This window comes from Nipponia nippon, unplaced genomic scaffold, assembly GCF_047370975.1.
Source record: "Nipponia nippon isolate SJK-2023a ecotype South Korea unplaced genomic scaffold, ASM4737097v1 scaffold_8, whole genome shotgun sequence".
NCBI lineage: Eukaryota > Metazoa > Chordata > Aves > Pelecaniformes > Threskiornithidae > Nipponia > Nipponia nippon.
Window position 1 is genome coordinate 44,810,983 of NW_028262402.1, and position 19,353 is coordinate 44,830,335.

At 36.2% G+C, this 19,353-nt stretch overlaps 1 protein-coding gene across 16 annotated transcripts in view; it reads left to right on the forward strand.

The window, feature by feature from the left end:
• PTPRD (protein tyrosine phosphatase receptor type D) overlaps positions 1 to 19,353 on the forward strand; it is a 1,305,401-nt gene that overhangs the window by 1,243,521 nt on the left and 42,527 nt on the right. For all 16 annotated transcript variants that reach the window (XM_087741431.1, XM_087741446.1, XM_087741430.1 and 13 more), the window contains one exon: positions 9,368 to 9,543. In XM_087741431.1, coding sequence (XP_087597557.1) covers positions 9,368 to 9,543 — 176 coding nt within the window. The remainder of the gene's footprint in view (positions 1 to 9,367; positions 9,544 to 19,353) is intronic.

The following is a 19,353-nucleotide window of genomic DNA, read 5'->3' on the forward strand; positions in this document are numbered from 1 at the left end:
TCAAATGTATAAGAAAATTTAAATGATTGCCTTGAAGAATTTGCGTATGTTAACCTGCTTATGTTTGTTCCACCTCTGAGGCTCATATAGCAGTTCTGACAAGATTTTTTGTAACGTCACTTACAATTTTTCACATTACGTTGTAGAAGAATATAGCTGTATAGAAACCTGCCACTACGTAGTAGAACTACCAGTCTCCACACTGAAGAGACAGTATTTCAATTAGCATTATATGTGATGTAATTCAAGAAAAATATCCCTTTCTGTGTCACTGGTCCAGACAAGAGAACTAAGTACATGGTCAGAAAAAGCCAGGAAGCCAGGAACAGCAATTGGACCGTTGTTCTGAATTGTTAGGTAAAGTTCTTTGGAACAAAATGTTTAACTCAGAAATAAGTCTATTTGACAGAAGACTCAAGATTTTCATTATCAGTTTGGAAAAAAGAGTTGTGTAATGAGGGGAAGAAGGAGAGGAAAAAATTAATTACAAATAAATTTATTTGTGAATTTATAAGTCAGACATCTGGGCTTAAAAAGTTCTGCCAGTTTCCCCTTCATGTCAATGACATCTGAAATGAAATGAAATGAAATGAAATGAAATGAAATTTGTTTCCTTTAAAGAAAATTAATATATTCAGAGAATGTGAAGAAAATTTTAGAGGCAAAACAGAAAATGTTAGTCAAAGCAACTAAAAGTATCAAATTACACAGCACATTACACTACTTTTTAAAATAATAGATAGTAAAAATATGAAAAAAATCTACATCATACCTGTAGGAAAGGGCTGAATATTTTAAGGAACAGGGACAATATACAGTTAAGCTGTAATGTTTGATTCCCTTTTTTAAGTAAGAAATACCACGATGACGCTAAAATTTCTAACCCTATAATTGTCAGTGACCCTAAACAAAGAAAAATATTATAGCCTTTTGAAATATCAGTGTTAGACATAAAACCACGAATGGGATTTTAACCCATTTGGTGATTTGCATAATTTTAAGTATTTTCTCAGTCTTCAGTTTATGGTGAAAAAATCAACAGAAATCAAATATTAAATGCCTTTTTATGCTACAATAATTTGTTTCAAAACCAGTAATAAATTAGTGTTTAATTATCCTTTTCAATTTTTCCCCCCTGGTATTTTACATGATTCTGTTTCTGAAATTTTGTGTGTGTACCTTCGTAAGTTTAATACATTAGTCTTAACATTTGGTAATAAGTGCTTTCTTTCAAGTTTTAAGCAAATATTCCTACAATGATAATATGCAGTCTGCCTAGTATTTTAATTAGTTGGCAGCTGTGTTTGTTTTCATGCTACCAGGGAAATCAATACTTTGAATATTCTTTAAAAAAAAAATTCTCTTTTACCTATGTTACTATACAAGTTGATCAGGACCTAAATGTGGACTATGTTACATTTTGTTCAAGTATATGGAGAATATTTGGTTGGATTTTACATATAGGCCTTATCTGCAATTATTTAGCGGCCATAAGAAGTCTATTATTAGTGAGGTTTGAATAACTGTGCTCTTTCTAAGATGAAGAGCTCCATCCTACACCTAGCTGCTTGGTCCCTATTTAAGAGCAAATATATATGAACAAGAAACTAAGCATCTGCCAAACTGTAATCCTACACCAATGGTCACTTTGCCACTTGATGGTGTTGCGCAAACGTGGGATGCTGTAATTGCTACTCTAGAACAGGGCGCGAGGCCAGTTTTGTTCAGTTACCCATCTCTGACTGTAGCCAGTAAGAAGCAATTCCTAGAAAGTCTTAAGCGTATAGTAGAGACTTTGAAATTACTTCTTTCCACCCACTGATAATATCAAGTTGTTAAAAATTGATTAGCCCTGAAATACAAGGCTTAGTAACGCTTTCAAAGTGTTTGTTTTGGTACCTTTTATAACTCTTGTTACACATATTCAAAACTGGTTTTGAATCCCTGCTATGTTCTTGGCTTCTGTAATTGCATATAGCATGGAGTTCCACAACATAACTGCTCACTTTGCATTGTTTAAATTTTATTACATTAGATGTCCCTTTGGAAGGAAAACTCAGATTAGTTGTGGTAATATGAATTTCCACCTGAAAGAAAATATTACTTTGCAAAATTTTGTTCTCATGTTCTTGAAACGTCATCGCTAATGTACTGTCTTCAGATGTGTCTGAGAGGGACACTTGGAATTTTACACTATAGTGAAAGAGTGTTATAACATAGTGAAGTTTATTATATGCATCTAAATGGATTTGAGGGCAGAATTTTCCGATTAAAAGAGAAACAGATCAAGTTAAAACAACTAGGTCTGTGATCTTAAATGTCTAAGGAGTAAATAAAATACTGGGAAAAAAATTATTAAACACTCTGCATTTTCAAAAGTCTTGCTGGTTCTTTTAGGAGACATCCAAGACTAAAAGTCTGCCATAAGTGGCATGGATTTGCATAATGCTAGTGATTAAAAAAAAATTAAAAATAATATCTATCATATTTCAGCAGTGTAATTTTTTTCTGATGAAAAATTTAGTGGCTTTAAAATGCTTCTAAAGCTAGAAGTCTCTGACTGTAATATAAATGGTCAAGAAAGAAAAAGGCAAGAAACTGCTAATATTCTTGTTTGTCTGATTGTCAGTTATCAGTAAATTATCATCGGGTATGTAGGCCATAATCTTTAGGTTTAGAAAGTATTCTGGTCAATATAAATTCTTGTACATCTACTGAAAGTCATGGATTATACAAATTATTTGTGGTTTCTCACTTTGCATTTGTGTTGCATTCTGCTAACAATATATAATTACACACTTAGAGTAATTGTATGCCCCTTCCCACTGCAAGCCTAGAGTGCCTGAAAAACAGCAGAAGTATTTCAGTGATGAGGTAATGGGATACAGAAAGATCAGTGAAGTGGACTTCATGGTGTAGAAGTCTTTATGAAGTAGACTTCATAGAGCAGACTTCGTGGTTGCTGTCTCAACAGCAATGCCAAGACAAGTTGTAGGGGTATAATAATTTTGGCCTATGGCTCTGCTTACGCTGTTATAGTTGTAATTTAACAACAAAAATGGTGTCATTTTTTATACCCTTGAAATCAGCTCAGAACAATTCTGACTTTTTCCTGTATACATACCCACACTATTCATTGGGGAAAGCTTTGGCAAAATGTCCAGTGACTTTGTTCTTGAATGGGTAATGAAGATTTGGCACCTCACAATTTACTGTGCACACTCATATTGAAACTGTTTTTTGCAGGAATTATCAAATCAGAAATTGTTTCATTTCATATTAGTAGAGACTCTCATTGGCCCTTTTAGTGCATCATTTAGAGGTATAAATTAATATTTCTACCCAAAAAAAGACTCCTTTGATAGAGAACTTTGGTGTTACTCAGTCTTAAAGAGGTAGTGAATCACTAAATTGAGTTTCAGACAGGTGTAAAGTAATCACAGGATGATGACTTCATGTTGTATTTCAGTATCTGTTTTGCACTATCATGCAACATACTGCTATCTCAATGTATTGTGGGCAGTGTGCTGGCACAATGCTGTTATCCGTGTCTCTGAGGAGCTGCACTGAACAATCTGTTTACTTTCATTCTGTACCCTTTCTTAATACTAGCCAACTTTTAAAACAAAACAAAACAGAACAAAACAAATCCAGGCTTCCTTTCTTTTTCTTAACAGAACTCCTCCTGTTTCCCAGCCTGTTTTTCTGCTACTCACCTTCCAAGTTTCTCATCTTACCTGAAGATCTTCTACAGCTTCTAGTTCTTAGTTTCCATCCCTACATTTCACCTTTTTTGGATTTTTCTCACCTTTTTCTTTTCCTTTCAAATATTTGTCTTCAGTCCTCCACACAATCCCTTTCTTTGTCCTGCCCTAATTCTGTGTCTTCTGCCCACCCCTTTTTGACATTGTCTTCTTTCCATAATTCTCTATAATTCATCATTTCACTTTGAGACTCCATATCTTTCATCCTTTCCCTCTTCATGAGACTCTCCTAGTTCTAATAGTCTGCCCACAATCCAGCAATCTATAGGTTTTCTTTTTCTGTCATTTTTATTTCCTTCTTACCCTACATTGTTAGGATCATATGTAGTGAATTTTCCTCAGTCTTTTTAAAAAGCTTTCATTTTACCAATGTTCATTACTACAATATCTTCATTGGTCTTGTGCTGCTTCATTTTTCAGTGAGTTCTTACAGTACAGGTTTGTGTTTAGACCGTTTGAATTTGATAATCTCCTTTACTATATAGATTTTATGTTACAAACATTTCCACACAAACAGTTGTTACAGGCACCTAGTAGCTGCCTCAGTTCATTTTCACTCTGACACAGTTAAAAACATCAGTCATTGATTTGAACCAATAGTACAACTTCATCAGGATTTTGAGTTCATCGCTGCATTTTTCAAACTTGTTTACAAGCATGACAGAATTTAATCCTGTGACTTCACACTCTTTTTATGACTAGCAGCACATCTCTTAGGGAAGCCGCACAGAAACAAAGGTTTATGGTTTAATTTGTTTTAAATAGAAAGGCTGTTCAGTACTTAGCCTTTGTAAAGGCTTGAAATAATTTCATGATTTGACTTCCGTTTGTGAATAAAACGTGAAGTCTAATTAAAGCTATTTAAGATTCTAACTGTCTTCAGGAAATCAAGTGAATAATTCTGAGGTCTACGTTATTAGCCTTCTGGATTTGAGTCTAGGTTGCAGCAAGCTGTACTGTCATCTCAGCTCATGAGTACAGACTCAACATAAATCAGGAGTTCATTTTTTTTTTAATCTTTTGCACTTTAATTGTGGCATTGGCTAATTTTGTTTCATTGCTCATTCACTCTTACTCTGTAAAATCTGGACTGCTCTGTTCTCTTGAGATATTTCAAAACGGGATGTCTTTTATGCTCAACTACTCATCTGATTCTTCCTCCATTGTGCTGGATTCCTGTCTGGCAGAACAAGGAGATTGCAGACTCTGGTCATTCATCACCATAGTTCAAAAGGCTACTAGAAAATAGTTATGGTAGAGTTACGATCTGGAGGCTTAGTCTTTAGCTGAATTTTTATGCAGAAACTGTGTCTCTGCCTTCATGAAACTTGTAAAAGTCAGGTGGCACTCTGTGGATTACCCTAAATTTACACTTAAGGTATGCCATCCTAAATCTGCAGTAAACCCCACTGATGGCAATAGACTTAGTTAAGGTTCATATTAATATTACTGAAGGCAGAATTTGGTTGCTTTGTCCTCTTCTTGACCCATGTTTTTACAGAACAACTGACCTCTCTTAACTATTAAACCCAAATTTAAGTAAAGATGGCAATTGCTGCTATGCTTGTGGGTATGTTGCCTTGAAGCTATGGCAGCTAACAAAGGTTTGCAGGATTTCATTGTACTGTAGTCAAACTAGTTGTCATTTGATTGTTTTTGGACTATTAGACTTGACAGAGAATTGTTCAGCTTTCTCAGCTCAGAATGAGATTATGGCCAGAAAAGTCATTGCAGAAAGTGACGTTTTAATATTTAGATTTATTTGCCTTTGGTAATTGTTTCTGCTTGATCAGTGTAGATATTTACAGATGTTCAGGTTTTGTATATGTTATTTTTAAACTGCATGCACTTCATTAGGCCTCTTACCATAAGACACCTTCCCCAGAGGGCTTTAAGTTTTTGTGTTGTGGGGACATAGCTGATGAAGCAAAAGGTGTGGCAAAGTGTGAGACAGAAAGTGAGAGCGGGAAAATGGTATTACAGAATATAAAAGGATTTTGGAACAGGATGAGAAACTGAGGTCATGCATGAAAATAGTGATGAAAAGAGACTCAGTGTCAGAAATGGGTGTGATACTTGATGGGACTATGTGAATGGATCAAGATCAAAGAAAACACCTAATGGATACTGTTTTGTGGGAAAGACAATGGAACTGAGCATTGTGAATCCTATTCTCTTGATCTCAGTAGAGATACAACCCTATAGAGTGCTGTATTCTGCTAGATAAACTCTTGATTAAAATCTTCTCCCAGTGCAAAGAGTTGGAGCAGCATTACTTAAGTCACTAAGAGTTGCTCAGGTAAATCGACTTTCCTGTCCATGTCTCAGCCACACCTTTTTCATGCACCATGAGTTGCCTTGTAAAAGGATTTTTCTGCCTAAGGAACATACAGGGTTTTTTGTGTCCTCTTGATAAAAGGCAAGTGGAGAAATAGAGTGAAAGCTGAGAAGAAATCCTCTTTGCAAATATCAGTAATTGTTAATCTTAATTGTTTCTTACTTGCATCTGTGATCAAGGAAGGCATAGAATCATAGAATCAAAGAATCGTTAAGGTTGGAAAGGACCTCTGAGATCGTCGAGTCCAACCTGTTAACCTAACTGCCTGCTCTGCCTCTAAACCATGTCCCTAAGCACCACACCTACACGTTTTTTGAATACTTTCAGGGACTGTGATTTTACCACTTCCCTGGGCAGCCTGTTCCAATGCCTAACCACTCTCTCCATGAAGAAATATAATCTGGAAACTTTTCTTTATTGTAATTTAAAGAATTAGAATTTATTTAATTTATAAGTTATTTATTTTAATATGATTTATCAATAAATTTAATACAAGTTATAGAAGAGTATTTACAATTTTAGACATTCTGGATTTTTTTACAGCAGGTACTAGGATTGGCTGCTAAGATTTGTAAAAGTCACTTTTTAGTGCACAGTTTGCAATACTTCTGATGCTTAATTTTCATGCTGAGTTTGTGCAGTATCAGCTCCAGAGGACAGCTTTCCCAGAAGATCATTTAACCACTTTACAAAGTGTTGTTTTTCTTTTTCATTTTTTCCTCAGGCTTTTATTTATAACATATGCTTCAAAGTACGATACCAGGCATCATAATATAATTCTAATTTATGCAGAAAACATTTCTTACCAGCTTTCTCAGTTCCTTTGGTAATAATACCCAGTTGGTGTAGATTTCTCCTGTTGGCTTCATTTTTCTTTCTCATCTGTTTTGTGCAAAAATGTTTTATTATCTTGATAAAGGAAGAAAATATGGCATTGTGCCTAGCAGTTGTATTTTCTAAGTCATTAATTCCAATACCCACAATAAGAAATGTCATGTAAAAAAGTTACAAGTCCACAGGAGTGAGGCCCAGTTTCTGTGTTTCATGGAGGGAAATCATGCTTTTCAGCTACAGACTATGCACGTTTTAAAGGTTTTTTATTTTGCTTTATTTTTCTCACAGAAGAGACTTACAATCAGTTCTAATCATAGTCAACCAATCTTCCTGTGTCCATCCATGCATCGTGCCTGAGGAGTGCCATTTGCTGCCTCTCTTGTGCCCCTGAAGTTACAAACTCTTTCCTTCCCCGAAATATTTTGTCAGATTTTTCCTTTACTAGTACAGAAGGTCAAATTAAATTAAAATTTTTGTTTAAATATAATTTGAATATATAAAACACAAAAATCTATTAAGGTTTCTTGGGCATAAAGGCAAAATTTTATGCCAGACTACAGCTGCAGTAACCCGTAATCTGCATCATTTCAAGGTTATATTGGGCCTTAATTAGCATCATAGTTAATCAGTGGGTTTGTTCATTGCTAGATAAGTAGTAGAATGAAACACTAAGCTTACCCAGAATGGGTGGAGAAACTCTTCAAATTGTAGCTAAAAGCAAGCAAACAAACAAACAAACAAAGTGTTAAAGAGGTAGCTCTACTCTCCATTCAAATTCAGATTATTTTGGAAGACATTTTCAGATGTATGCCACTCGTTGTCAGAACAGACAGAAGTGTGCAGCCCCGATAATTCCTGGTTTGGGATGACAAGCAGGAAATAATACATCAAAATATATTTGAAGGTTCAGTTTCTGACAGAAAGCTTGAAAAACATTTCTTTAAATATGTTCGGTAATTTATTGTGTTTCATAGCCAAAGAAATTCAACTCCGTTGCTTTGTGGACTGAAAACAGTTACAGCTTTAGAATAAGCCAGGGAGCATGTATCGCCTTGACTCTCTTTTGAAAAAGTTTGTGGAACCTGCACCGTATCCTGGGGTTGTAGACTTGGACATGGCAGATTGGCTGTGTAAACATATATCATTCATTTCTACTAAAAAAGTAAATTCTGTTAATTACTTTAACAAACCTTTTGTATCATTTTATTATGATGCACAGTTCTGTATTTCAGCAAACTCTTCTGGTGAACACTTCCATGTTCAGCACTGCAGTAATGTGGGAAACACTGCTTTGCCATCCCACCAGCACTGAGATCTCACATGAGTATCTTTTCTTCCTCAAGTCATCAGTTAAAAAAAGAGCAGTGACATCAAAACTGGTGCCTGTCATGCTTTGTCTTCCAACATGTGCATAGTCTGAGTTAAAAGCTGAACACTGCACTGCTGAATCCAGGAGAGACGGGACTGAGACCTTTATGTCCATATTTACCCCTTTCTGTGAGCATGGCTGCCTTATTAGTCCAGAGTAGTAACATGATCTTCACTACAGCCAATACTCCTCCTTGACCTTGGCAGGCAACATGTTATGGTCCAGCTCTCAGTACAGACATGGCACTGCATACTCTCAGTTAAATAGATTCCAGTTAGGAGCTGGCTCCCCTCCGTGTGGCTCAAAGCATGGACATGTGTCTGGTAGACACACCCAAAGTCCCTCTGTAAGTCTTGTCCAAAATACCTGAGCTTTGAGCAGTTGACAGTGTAGGTCCATTGTGCCCACAGGTCTTGGATTCTGCCTTCTTTTCATGCATTTAATTTTTATTCAGACTTGCAGAGGTCTTTATTTCATGCACGGACCATATAGCAGATTCCACTGTTTCGTAAACCTACTTACATAATGTGTTTTGTTAAAATAAAGCTCATAGTTAGCTTCCCATTCGATGGGAAAAATGAATGTGGCAGTAATATTAATAGTCTGACAACATTAACCATTTTTCTATATTTAAAACAAATGCAATGAGCTCAACAAGAGTGTTAAATGGAGCCTATTGAGGGCATCTGATGAAGAGGCTTCCCTGTCTGGCCCAGGCAGAGGCTGCCATACTGGTTTGTGACTGCAGGCAGTGTCAGACCCGCTTTTAAATGCTGCTGTTTTCACTCCCAGGTGTCTCCTTCTGCTACAGATTTTCAGGCTTCTTTTATACTTCCTTATCAGACTGAGTCCTTTGTTTCAAAAGAATCATTGTTCCCAGAGAGGCCGTCATACCCCTCAGCTCCACAAATGGCATACACTCACTTGCAAGTGCCCATGTACTACCTGGCATGCAACAAGCTAAGATTCACTGATCCAGCTGTGTCATGGGATTTTTTAGCCCTTGTACAATAGGACAGCACAGAAACGCTGCCCTGTGTTTTCACTCTTCTCTCTTTGCAGGCATACCAGGCAGTGACTATATCAACGCCAACTACATAGATGGATACAGAAAGCAGAATGCTTATATAGCAACACAAGGGGCATTGCCAGAAACCTTTGGTGACTTCTGGAGAATGATGTGGGAGCAACGGGGTGCAACTGTCGTCATGATGACAAAACTAGAGGAGAGGTCCAGGGTAAGGAAATCATATACAATTTTAATAATGTTGTACCTGAGTAATCACTTACATAACATTTTTGCTTCTTTCATGTATGTTTGTCTGCCTCCTGTATATGCACAAGAACTGATATTTTTTAATTTGCCACCAGTTTTAAGTGCCCATATTATAAAAATCACTTATGTAGGAAATGTTAGTTCCACTGGGAAATTACCAAGTGACATGACTTATTTTGTAGGGGTTTTTATACTCTGAAAAACTTGAAATGTCTTGACCTACTGCGATTTTTTTTTTTTGGTGTTTCAATAATACTGGAAGTATTAGGAGGTGATTGAAAATGTTGCTTCCTCTGTAGTATCAAGAATACAACTGTATCATCCTATTATCAGGAAGTTAATGTATGTCAACAGCATTCAATTTTCAACTTTATATGGTATAGATTAAACATTACTTAAGATCAGTGAGGATTTGGATTTGCTTAAGAAACATAAGAATTTTTTTTTTAGCGCATGGTGGGTGCTAGGAAAACTCTACAACAGCATATGCAGTAATAGAATACAAAATGATCTGTGATATTTCAAATTCAATTTTACAGGGCAAAGTAAAATTAAGAAAGTAAAGGACTAAAACATAAGGATAATATTCTAATAATAGAAGTGTTATAATAAAAGATGTGCTATATGAGAAGGGAAATATAAAGTAATAATACTTTTTTGTTATATAATAAAGAAAGTGATGGAAAGAGTAGTAACAGCCCACTGTGTGTTGCATGAAGATTTACTAGCAGGTCCATATTTGATGGCACTCATGAATTCTAATCGTGAATGTTATTTGGGAGTGGCGGGGGGAGGAGTGAAAGGAAAAAAAAAATAAAAGGAGAAAGATGGTGAGAAAAAGAAAAGGGGAAAACCCTTCTCAGTGACCAATCAGAAAAAGAAGTGAGTGTCCAGCCTTCAGCACCCTCTCCAGTAGAACAGGTAGTTCCCCCATTGTACTTTTCCCACAAGAACTCTGTTTTTTATGTCAAGATGTACTCAAACTCCTCATAGGTTGTTCCTGCTCATGATGCTGTTTTCATTGCTGGGAGCATGCACTGACTCGGGAAGGTGCTATGCAGCTGGTTCATTGCTGAGCTTTCTGCAAACACATTAATGAGTCCTGGAGTGTAAACCGGAAGCTACTACCAAATGTAGAAATCAGGAAAGGGGAGAAAGAAGGGGTAATTCTAACATCAGTATCACTCGCTTGCCTTGGGAACCTGGCATAACAACAGCATCAGAGTTTGCAAGTTTAAGTCCAGAAGATGAATAACAAACAACAGGGTCACAGGAGAAGTACTGCCACAGGTGTTCTGGGGTATGCCATCCTGGGAGCTTGTGTGAAAGGGTAGGGACCTGCAAGTGGGAGGCAGGCTGCAGGATTTCAGGTGGAAGGCCCTTAGCAATACAAAAAGCTAAGGTACCTAAGGTACTGTGCAACGTGTGTTAAAAAATGCCATAAATACAGAGGATCAAGAAGAGTTCAGAAAGAGCGAAAGAGACTAGAGAGGAGGAGAGGAGAGTTATCATCCAGAAGAGCTTTTAAATCAGTAAAAAGTATCTTATGGAAGTAAATGGATAATAGTTGATATTTCAGTAACTCATGGATGAGCTTCATTTCAAAATGAAAATGTTTTCGCATGCGTAAGCTTGAAACAGGAGGGAATGCACCGTAAAGCCTAATTGCTGTACTGTGTTGGCATTGATGTTTTTTTCACGTGCTTGAATACATATAATTGCAATGATTACATAACTTGTTGAACCTCTTGGCAGCAGTCCTTCCTTTCTGGAGGCTTATCGAAGTACATATATATATTTATTCTTTTACCATTTCATCACTTTTTAAAAATAGAGTAGGCTTTTTGCAGTTCAAGCAATGTATAGCATTCTAATTATAGAATCACTTTCCACATGTAAATTCAACCTACATTAAAGCCACTGCCTGTACGTACCTCATGGCAATTAGTATGTAGCAGAGGGTAATTTTATCAGAAATTTTCATTTTATCTTGAGTCTACAGGCCTTGCCTAGTCTAGGCACTGACAGTTGTTTGGAATTAAGCAGATGAAATTCCGCCCATTTCTTCACTAATTACTTCTTATATAATAAAGTTGCTGCTAAATAGCATCAGTACAAATAAAAAATCTGATCCCAATAAGCAGTCCATTGCAGAAGGTATACTTAATACTTGAGGGTTTATCTTAATACTGCAGGCCACAGACAGCCACTGTCTAGAAGGATGTTTTGATGTAACTAAACGAAATTCTACTTATTCTCTCCAATAATTGCTTAGCAGAGTTTTAAGCTAACACTAGCCTTTGCTGACTGCACCGTAAAAAAACACTGGTCAGAATAGTAATCACCTTCAGAAGTGATTATCATTCAGCAGCAATACATTCCCTGAGTGTAATGAGAGACCAGACAATCTAGTCAATGGGTTGTCTGTGCATTCAACAATGCTTATGTTTGCATATTTTTTGGTGCATAATTTTGCTCATTCTGTGTTCATATGTCAAGTGAGTCAATGCAGAGCATTAGAGAAAAGCTATTCAGTACATAATTCAGCTCCAATCTCAGAGTCTGCAAGTCTGTGAATATGGCGTACCAGTTACCTCTTCTCCCAGTACAATAGCTACACGTAATGTAATTAATGGTACTGATAGGGAGACAGCAGTGGGAATCCCTGTGTAGGAATAGAATACAATGACAACATTTCATTGTTATTTTTTCTCATGCTATCATTTTTATATAGCATATCCTTACAGCAGGCGACCAAATGAAATTTCAAACATGAAATATAAACATTGTTACATATCATTAGAGATGAAGATCTTTGCTAATTTTGTTTCTCTTTTTCCTTTGATTTCTTTCTGATTGCTTTTGTGTCTTGGCAGCCTGATCATTATTCCTGCTGCAAGGCAAGATCGTTCTCTCTGGGACTTCATTTACTTTCTATCTCCATGTCGTCATTTCTGTTTAGCTTGCTTTTTTCATTGTGTGGTCCTGCAGCTTGATATCAGCCTTTTTAACCTGAACTGCGTAGATAAAGATGGGGATTTTAATTGCATCTGCAGAAACAAAGTTAGTTCATTAGCATATGTTAGATGTCTGAGTAACTTCAGCTTCAAGAATGTACATATTTTACAGCTGAGTACATCAAATCAAGATGTTACAGTGAATTCATTATTCATTTGTTTGCCTAAAAGGAAGCTGCAGGAAAAGAGAAGCTCTTTCACTTATAACCTTTCACACTTTGTTGGTTTTGTATGAAATGTCATCACCTGAATCTCACTTGACCTAAACCAGATTAGAGAGAGAAAGTCAGTCACATCATTCAGCTACCATGCACATAATTTATATCAAAAAGAATTATACATACTGGCAGTGCATGGAACAGTGTTGGTAGCGTATTTGTCACATACATTAGTTTAATCTAAAAGAAATAAAAGAATAATATTGAAGATTGCAAATTACAGATTAAAAAAGCGATTGTGTATTACACTAAGGAAAGCTGTAAAGCATGTAAAGTATTAATGTGTGATACCTCTCTTCCCTACTCCTCTGTCTTTCCCTCTGCCCTCAGCACCCTCAGCAGTGCAGATTTTCCTTTTTTTTTTTTTTTTAGATCCTTTGATTTAATTGAATGTTCTGAGAACTTGTGTGCTGTAGTGAATGATGTGAATGATCAGATGAAGATAGAGAATCTCACTTTAGAGCAAAAGATAATATTGCCTCACACAGGAAACATCTAGCCCTGCCTCCTGTTTCAGGGTAGGGTACTGTTGTGGATCATCCACTTGAAAGAGAATTCAATCCTTTCCTTCTTTGCTATGTGATTTCTTATTTTCAATATGCTTACTATGTTGTTTTGGAACTGGTAGAAAACACTTGCTTCCCTCCTTAACCTCATTGGCAATATTTTCTATGTTGGGACCATAGTGCCTAGGATTAGAATCTTCTGTCAAAAAACACCAATCGGGTCAAAGCTAAATGACAATATAACGACCCTTAGAATTTTTCAAGTATAAGCCAGATTCTGAACTTGTATACTGATGAGGAAGGCTTTAGTTTTTGAACTGATACTATGGCCACCAAAAATTTCTAGGTTTTGCTATAGGCATGGAAAATGTAAAGGCAGGTCTGGGAAGAACCCTAAATTCTTCTACTCCAAATGCCAAATTGCTAAAATTTTTAATGAATCTTCATTTGTTGATGGCAGAGTAGGCACTGGTATCTAATGTAGCTGACCTCATAGCTAAGACAAAGCAATAGTACTTGCACAACAGTAAGTAATAAGCACAGAAAACTAAGAATGTTTTCTTGTCTGTATGAAAGGCATGAAGATATTTCAGACAAATACAGGCTGTGCAGCCGAGTTTTATTGATTGCGATTAAGGTAGTTTTCCATTTGTTGTGCAGGGCTTCAGCAGCAAATTTCAGATTTTTCCTCCTAAGTATGTTTTGACAGGTAATACTGGAGCTAAGTGACAATAAGACATCTTCACTAATATGAGTAGAAAAGTCATCAATACGTGCACTTAGCAATTCATTACAGATTATATCAATATGCTCCTAAGTGCACCTGTATTCTACTGTATTTAGATAAAATGTAATTGATTTGTGCATAAAAGCTGCCCTGTTTTGTATTGGGCAGCACAGGTATGTAATTTTTTTTTTTTTTTTTATAGTTGTGAAATACTTACTTAAACATCGGAAAATATAAATTAAAAATTTACCTGAATTTTGCAGCAACAAGAAAAATATGCATGTCTTTATCTGGTAAGAGTTAAGTTAACATCTCTCTCAGCAGACATATTAGTAGATAGGATATGTGTTGCAGATGGCATTCTTTTATACTGAATTGTATTGTTTTACTAAAGAAGACTTAAATGTGCAGTTTTGTCATTATTCATTCCCTAATTTTAATGGCAAACCAATAACTTCTGTATCAATAATGTACTATCAGAATTCTATTTCACTTCTTTAATGCTCTCAGCATGCTAAGATATGAGTCAGAAGAAGAATGAATGAGAGAGCTGGCAGAAAAAAAAAGAAAAATCCAAAGTCAAGTTGAGCATGTGTTCACCAGATTTACAAAAATAAAAATAAAAATGTGTAGGTTTGTACTGTTTTTTTGTTTTCACTGTAACAGAATGCAATCGCCACAGTCCAAAAATTCCTACACCTTTGTATGAGCTGGAGTCACCAGTTACCGTGTCAGAATTGTGAAACTCAACCATATGGGTGTTCTTTATGGAAGGATTCTCAGAGGTGCAAGGGCAGGGATGTGCTTAACTCTCACTGAAAAGCAGTCAGTCATAGGTGCTTAATTCCTGTAAGAATCTAATCCTAGACGTATACTAACATAGACTGCACTCACCAATAATGCTTAAAGTTTCTTTTTCTAGGCACATTACAGGTGGAAGGCATGTGCCGAGGTGCCTCAGCTAAAACTCAGACTATTATGTCACCCAGCAAAATAGCTGTGGAAATGCCATACTATAAGCAGGCCTAATTTTGTGTGAACAGAAATGCTGTAACACCACTACGTAGGCTGAAAGTAGTTTTGGCATGCCATGTCTGGTTATTTCAGCTTTATACACATTTGGAGTTGAAGACATACAGAATGAATGCCCCATGTGAAAAGATGTTGGTATATTACAGAGAATCTAGAAGAGAACAGTAACGATCAAAGGTTGGAGAAATGATGTATGGAGAAAGTCAGAAAGAATTGGATTTGTTTTATATATAACAGAGTGAAGGAAAACATAATAGTCTTCAGCATGTGAAAGGCTGTTAAAAATTTCATGGCAATCAAGCGTTTTCCCTGCCTGTGGGGCTCTAGGAGGAAGAAATAAACTTTGCAGCAAAGATGATTTATGTTAAACTGTTAAAGAACTTCCAAAATACAATGTCATGAATGGAGGAAACTCTGTAGGTATTTTGTGCAGTTTCTTACACTGTAAGCTTTCAAGAACTGTTTACACCAGAGTCTAACCTGAAATGATGTGGTAATACCTGGTACTGCCACAAGTATTTTTCAAGGCAACCATCCAGTTTTTTGTGTTATGGTTCTGTGTCCATAAATGAAGTGGTTTCTCTTAGCTGTTAGGGTAGATGGATAGTTGTCTCAAAAATACCATTTCCCTGAGGCAAGTGTATAGCAAGTGGTTTAGTCAAAACTGTATTGTAACTCAGCAATTTGACTTTATTTGCTTAGTTCATTTGCTTTGTGCTCGAGGTAAGACACACATTACTACCTCATGTAATTCTTCTCTTAATACAGACAGAGGGACTGTGCCACATGTAGAGAATGGCCATTGACATTTTAAGTTAGAAGTTTTCCTTGCAAGATTAAAAATTCTGCATATTTTTTTTCAAAGTGCAATGATGAGTTCATGTTTGGTTTAGCACTGCAACCTATTACTTCAGTGCAGGGAGTTCTTTCAAGGAATTCCAAGCTTGAAAAGGTCAGTGAATGAATTTAGTATTGTTTAGGGAAAATAACTCCACATTTACTTATTTAGCAGATTTCAGTGAAAGACTCAAGACCAGTTCTCCTTTATGGTGAGAAACACATCTGGAAAGTTTAATTTCTTCAGACAGATGTCTCTGAAAGAGAATATTATGATTTACATTTTCAATCATTTACAAAGCTTTTCCTATTTTCTAAGGAAGTTAATAGATACAGCTGTCTACTGAAAGGTACATATTGGTAATAGATGTTTTTTCTGGGTGGTCTTTCTGGTTAATATCAGAGGAACTGTATGAAATACATTTATGAGATTAAGAATTTTATCTGTGTATTAAACTAGCAATAGAAAGCTCACCATGACTCAAAGTTCCATTCAAAAATCAAAATCCAAACTGAAACCTCTTAAAGTCCCCAAAATGTTCTCCAGTGTACTGTTTCTCATTTTCATGCTGTTTCATCCATTCATTTCTGGCTTTCTGGTGAATCAAAAACATGAGAATAATAGAATTTTGTTGCTCTGATGTTTCACTCTTTTGATTGTTTTGTTTCACTGGCTTCTTACATAATATTCATATCATCTAAAAGAGATAGCTCTCTTGTATGGACAATAGAAAATTTTCATTAGAGCACTTGAATAGTAAGCTGAATTGTTCAATATGTTCTTCATACTGTAATGTAATATCTCATTCAGTGAAAGGAGTATTCAGGCTGCACACGGTGATCAGCCTTGAGTACAGGAAGAGGATGAAGCAAAAAGTAGTCACACCATTCACTTTTCCCCTCAGTTCCATTCATATAAACCTTTTCAAGACCTTTTGGGAAAATCTTGCTGTACTTAACTGTTTGACAGACTCATCCTTCAAAATGAATTCGCTAAGCTCCTGCCTTCCCTGCTGTTAGGAAGAGTTCAAAAAGGGCATCTCACATTGATGCCAGCAATATAGTTTTGAACTGTTCTTGGCTTGCATAGATGAAGATGAAAGATGAGATAGAGAACACATTTCAAATATGCCCAAGATTCCTTTTAATATCTGTTTCGTTTTGTTTTAATAACCGTACAACACTCTGCCATAAGGATCAGAATGGAAACAGTTTGGGGGTTATCTTTTTAATTATCAATTATCTTTCAGTATTAACTGTTAGCCTACTAATCATATCTCAGAAATTTCAGAGTAAGGGTGTAATGAGGGTTGATTTGCAGACTTACTAAAGGACTAAAGTTTGTTATGAATTGATTAGCCTAAATTTCATTTATATTGTCTCCAAATCCCATTTTGAACTTCTTTTTCAAGGCTACTGTAATTAAGACCTTAGACAGAATTATATTGCACTGCAGAAGTGCTTATTTTCTACCCAGTTTTTATACTCCAAATACTCAGTTCAGATGAGCTTCAACAGTCATAGACTCACAGATTCATTTAGGTTGGAAAAGACCTTTAAGATCATAAAGTCCAACCATTAACCTAACACTGCCAAGTCCACCACTAAACCATGTCCCTAGGCACCGCGTCTACATGTCTTTTTAAATACCTTCAGGGATGAGGACTCAACCACTTCCCTGGGCAGCCTGTTCCAATGCTTGACAACCTTTTCAGTGAAGAAATATTTCCTAGTATCCAACATAAACCTACCCTGGTGCAACTTGAGGCCATTTCCTCTCGTCCTATCACTTGCTACTTGGGAGAAGAGACCAACCCCCACCTCACTACAACCTCCTTTCAGGTAGTTGTAGAGAGAGATAAGGTCTCCCCTTAGCCTCCTTTTCTCCAGACTTAACATCAACATCTTTGCCTTTACATACTGACGGGTATGTATCTACTATAAATAGTTATCAGAGACCAGTGCATACAAATGTTCTTTTTTCTGTAGTAAAAAATGGATTCAAAGAACCAAAATTTCCAGAAGTTATTGTTTTGGGAATACATTTGGAGAGGCTTAGAAGGATCTGTCTGCGTGAGGCTGGGTGCTCAGTTCTTTCAGAATTTAGGATCCTATTAAATTCAATGCCTTTCTGAAAGCAAAATCTAAAACTTCTTTAAACTGTTTTATTTTCAGCCTTATTTCTGAATAGGAGTTTATATTTTTAATCTGTCATTTAGCGTTAGACCAAAGTAAATGAATAACACTTGACCAAATCTTGTTCAAATAAGGCCTAAAAAATATGATTCTGTATTCTGATTTTTTTAAAAAAATCTTTGCATTACAGTCTCATACACTAGTGTCAATGCCTATGATGTTTAGACACAAATCAGCCTAATCTTTATGTGGCAAGACATTGTTGCAAAAAGGAAAATGGCTTCAGAGTAACAAGTGCTTAGAAACAGAACGTTAGCTCAGGCACTAAGCTAGCCTGATAGCGTTTGAGGCAGTTTCCAATGCCAACAACTGGCACTACCTTTTTATTGCATAATTATTATTATCATTCAACATCTGGCACTACCTTTTTTATTGCATAATTATTATTATCATTCAACATCACTTTAGAGATACTTTATTTTTGAAGGAAGACCATCTGAAAATGTCATTAGAAAGTTTTGTCTGCAAAAGACTATTATTATTAAGAAAACCAGATCAATAAGTTTGTCACATACTGCTGTTATTTCCTGTTCCAGATTCAGCGTGATCATATGCTGTTCTTACAGCAAGGAATGTACTACATGAATCTGCCTATTACTAGTTTGCTGTCTCTTTCCTGATTTGTGTTTTGTCCTTATAATCTCAGATGGCCTGTAACACCTGGCTCATGTGTTAAGAATCACCTGAAGGGCCTTTCAGCCTGAATGATGGAACTACATAGGAAAATTATTTCTTTACCCTTGAATGTCAGAAATCTTTGTATTCATATGTTCATATGGAAATACACTTCCTTCAGCTCTGTTGATGCATGGCAGTGCCTTCTCTAGTGTCTGTGACTTGTTGAAGTGTGAATATCCACAAATATTCGTAGGAACTCTGTAGCTACTTAAACCCCTCAAGTCTAAACTGGTCTCAAGCTTCTCATTTTGAATGGAAAAGAAAGCATTTACATTTTCTTGCAGCTTTGCTTTCAGTGAACACTCGTACTTACATGAAGAGCAAGGATTCGCATGGTCTGAGTGGAAGAAATGTAGAGAAAGAAAATGTATGTTTGAGGGGCAGGTTAAAAGAATGTGCCTATCATTAGTTATGTCTTCTAGCTATGTCTACTACTATGGTACTTAAAAGATTTCGTAATATATTTAGTAGTCTTTTGAGAGCTGCTGTGATCTCACATGTAGTGGTTTTGGCAGTGTGCAACCTATGATCATGAGACAGTGAAAGTAGTAGTAAAAGATA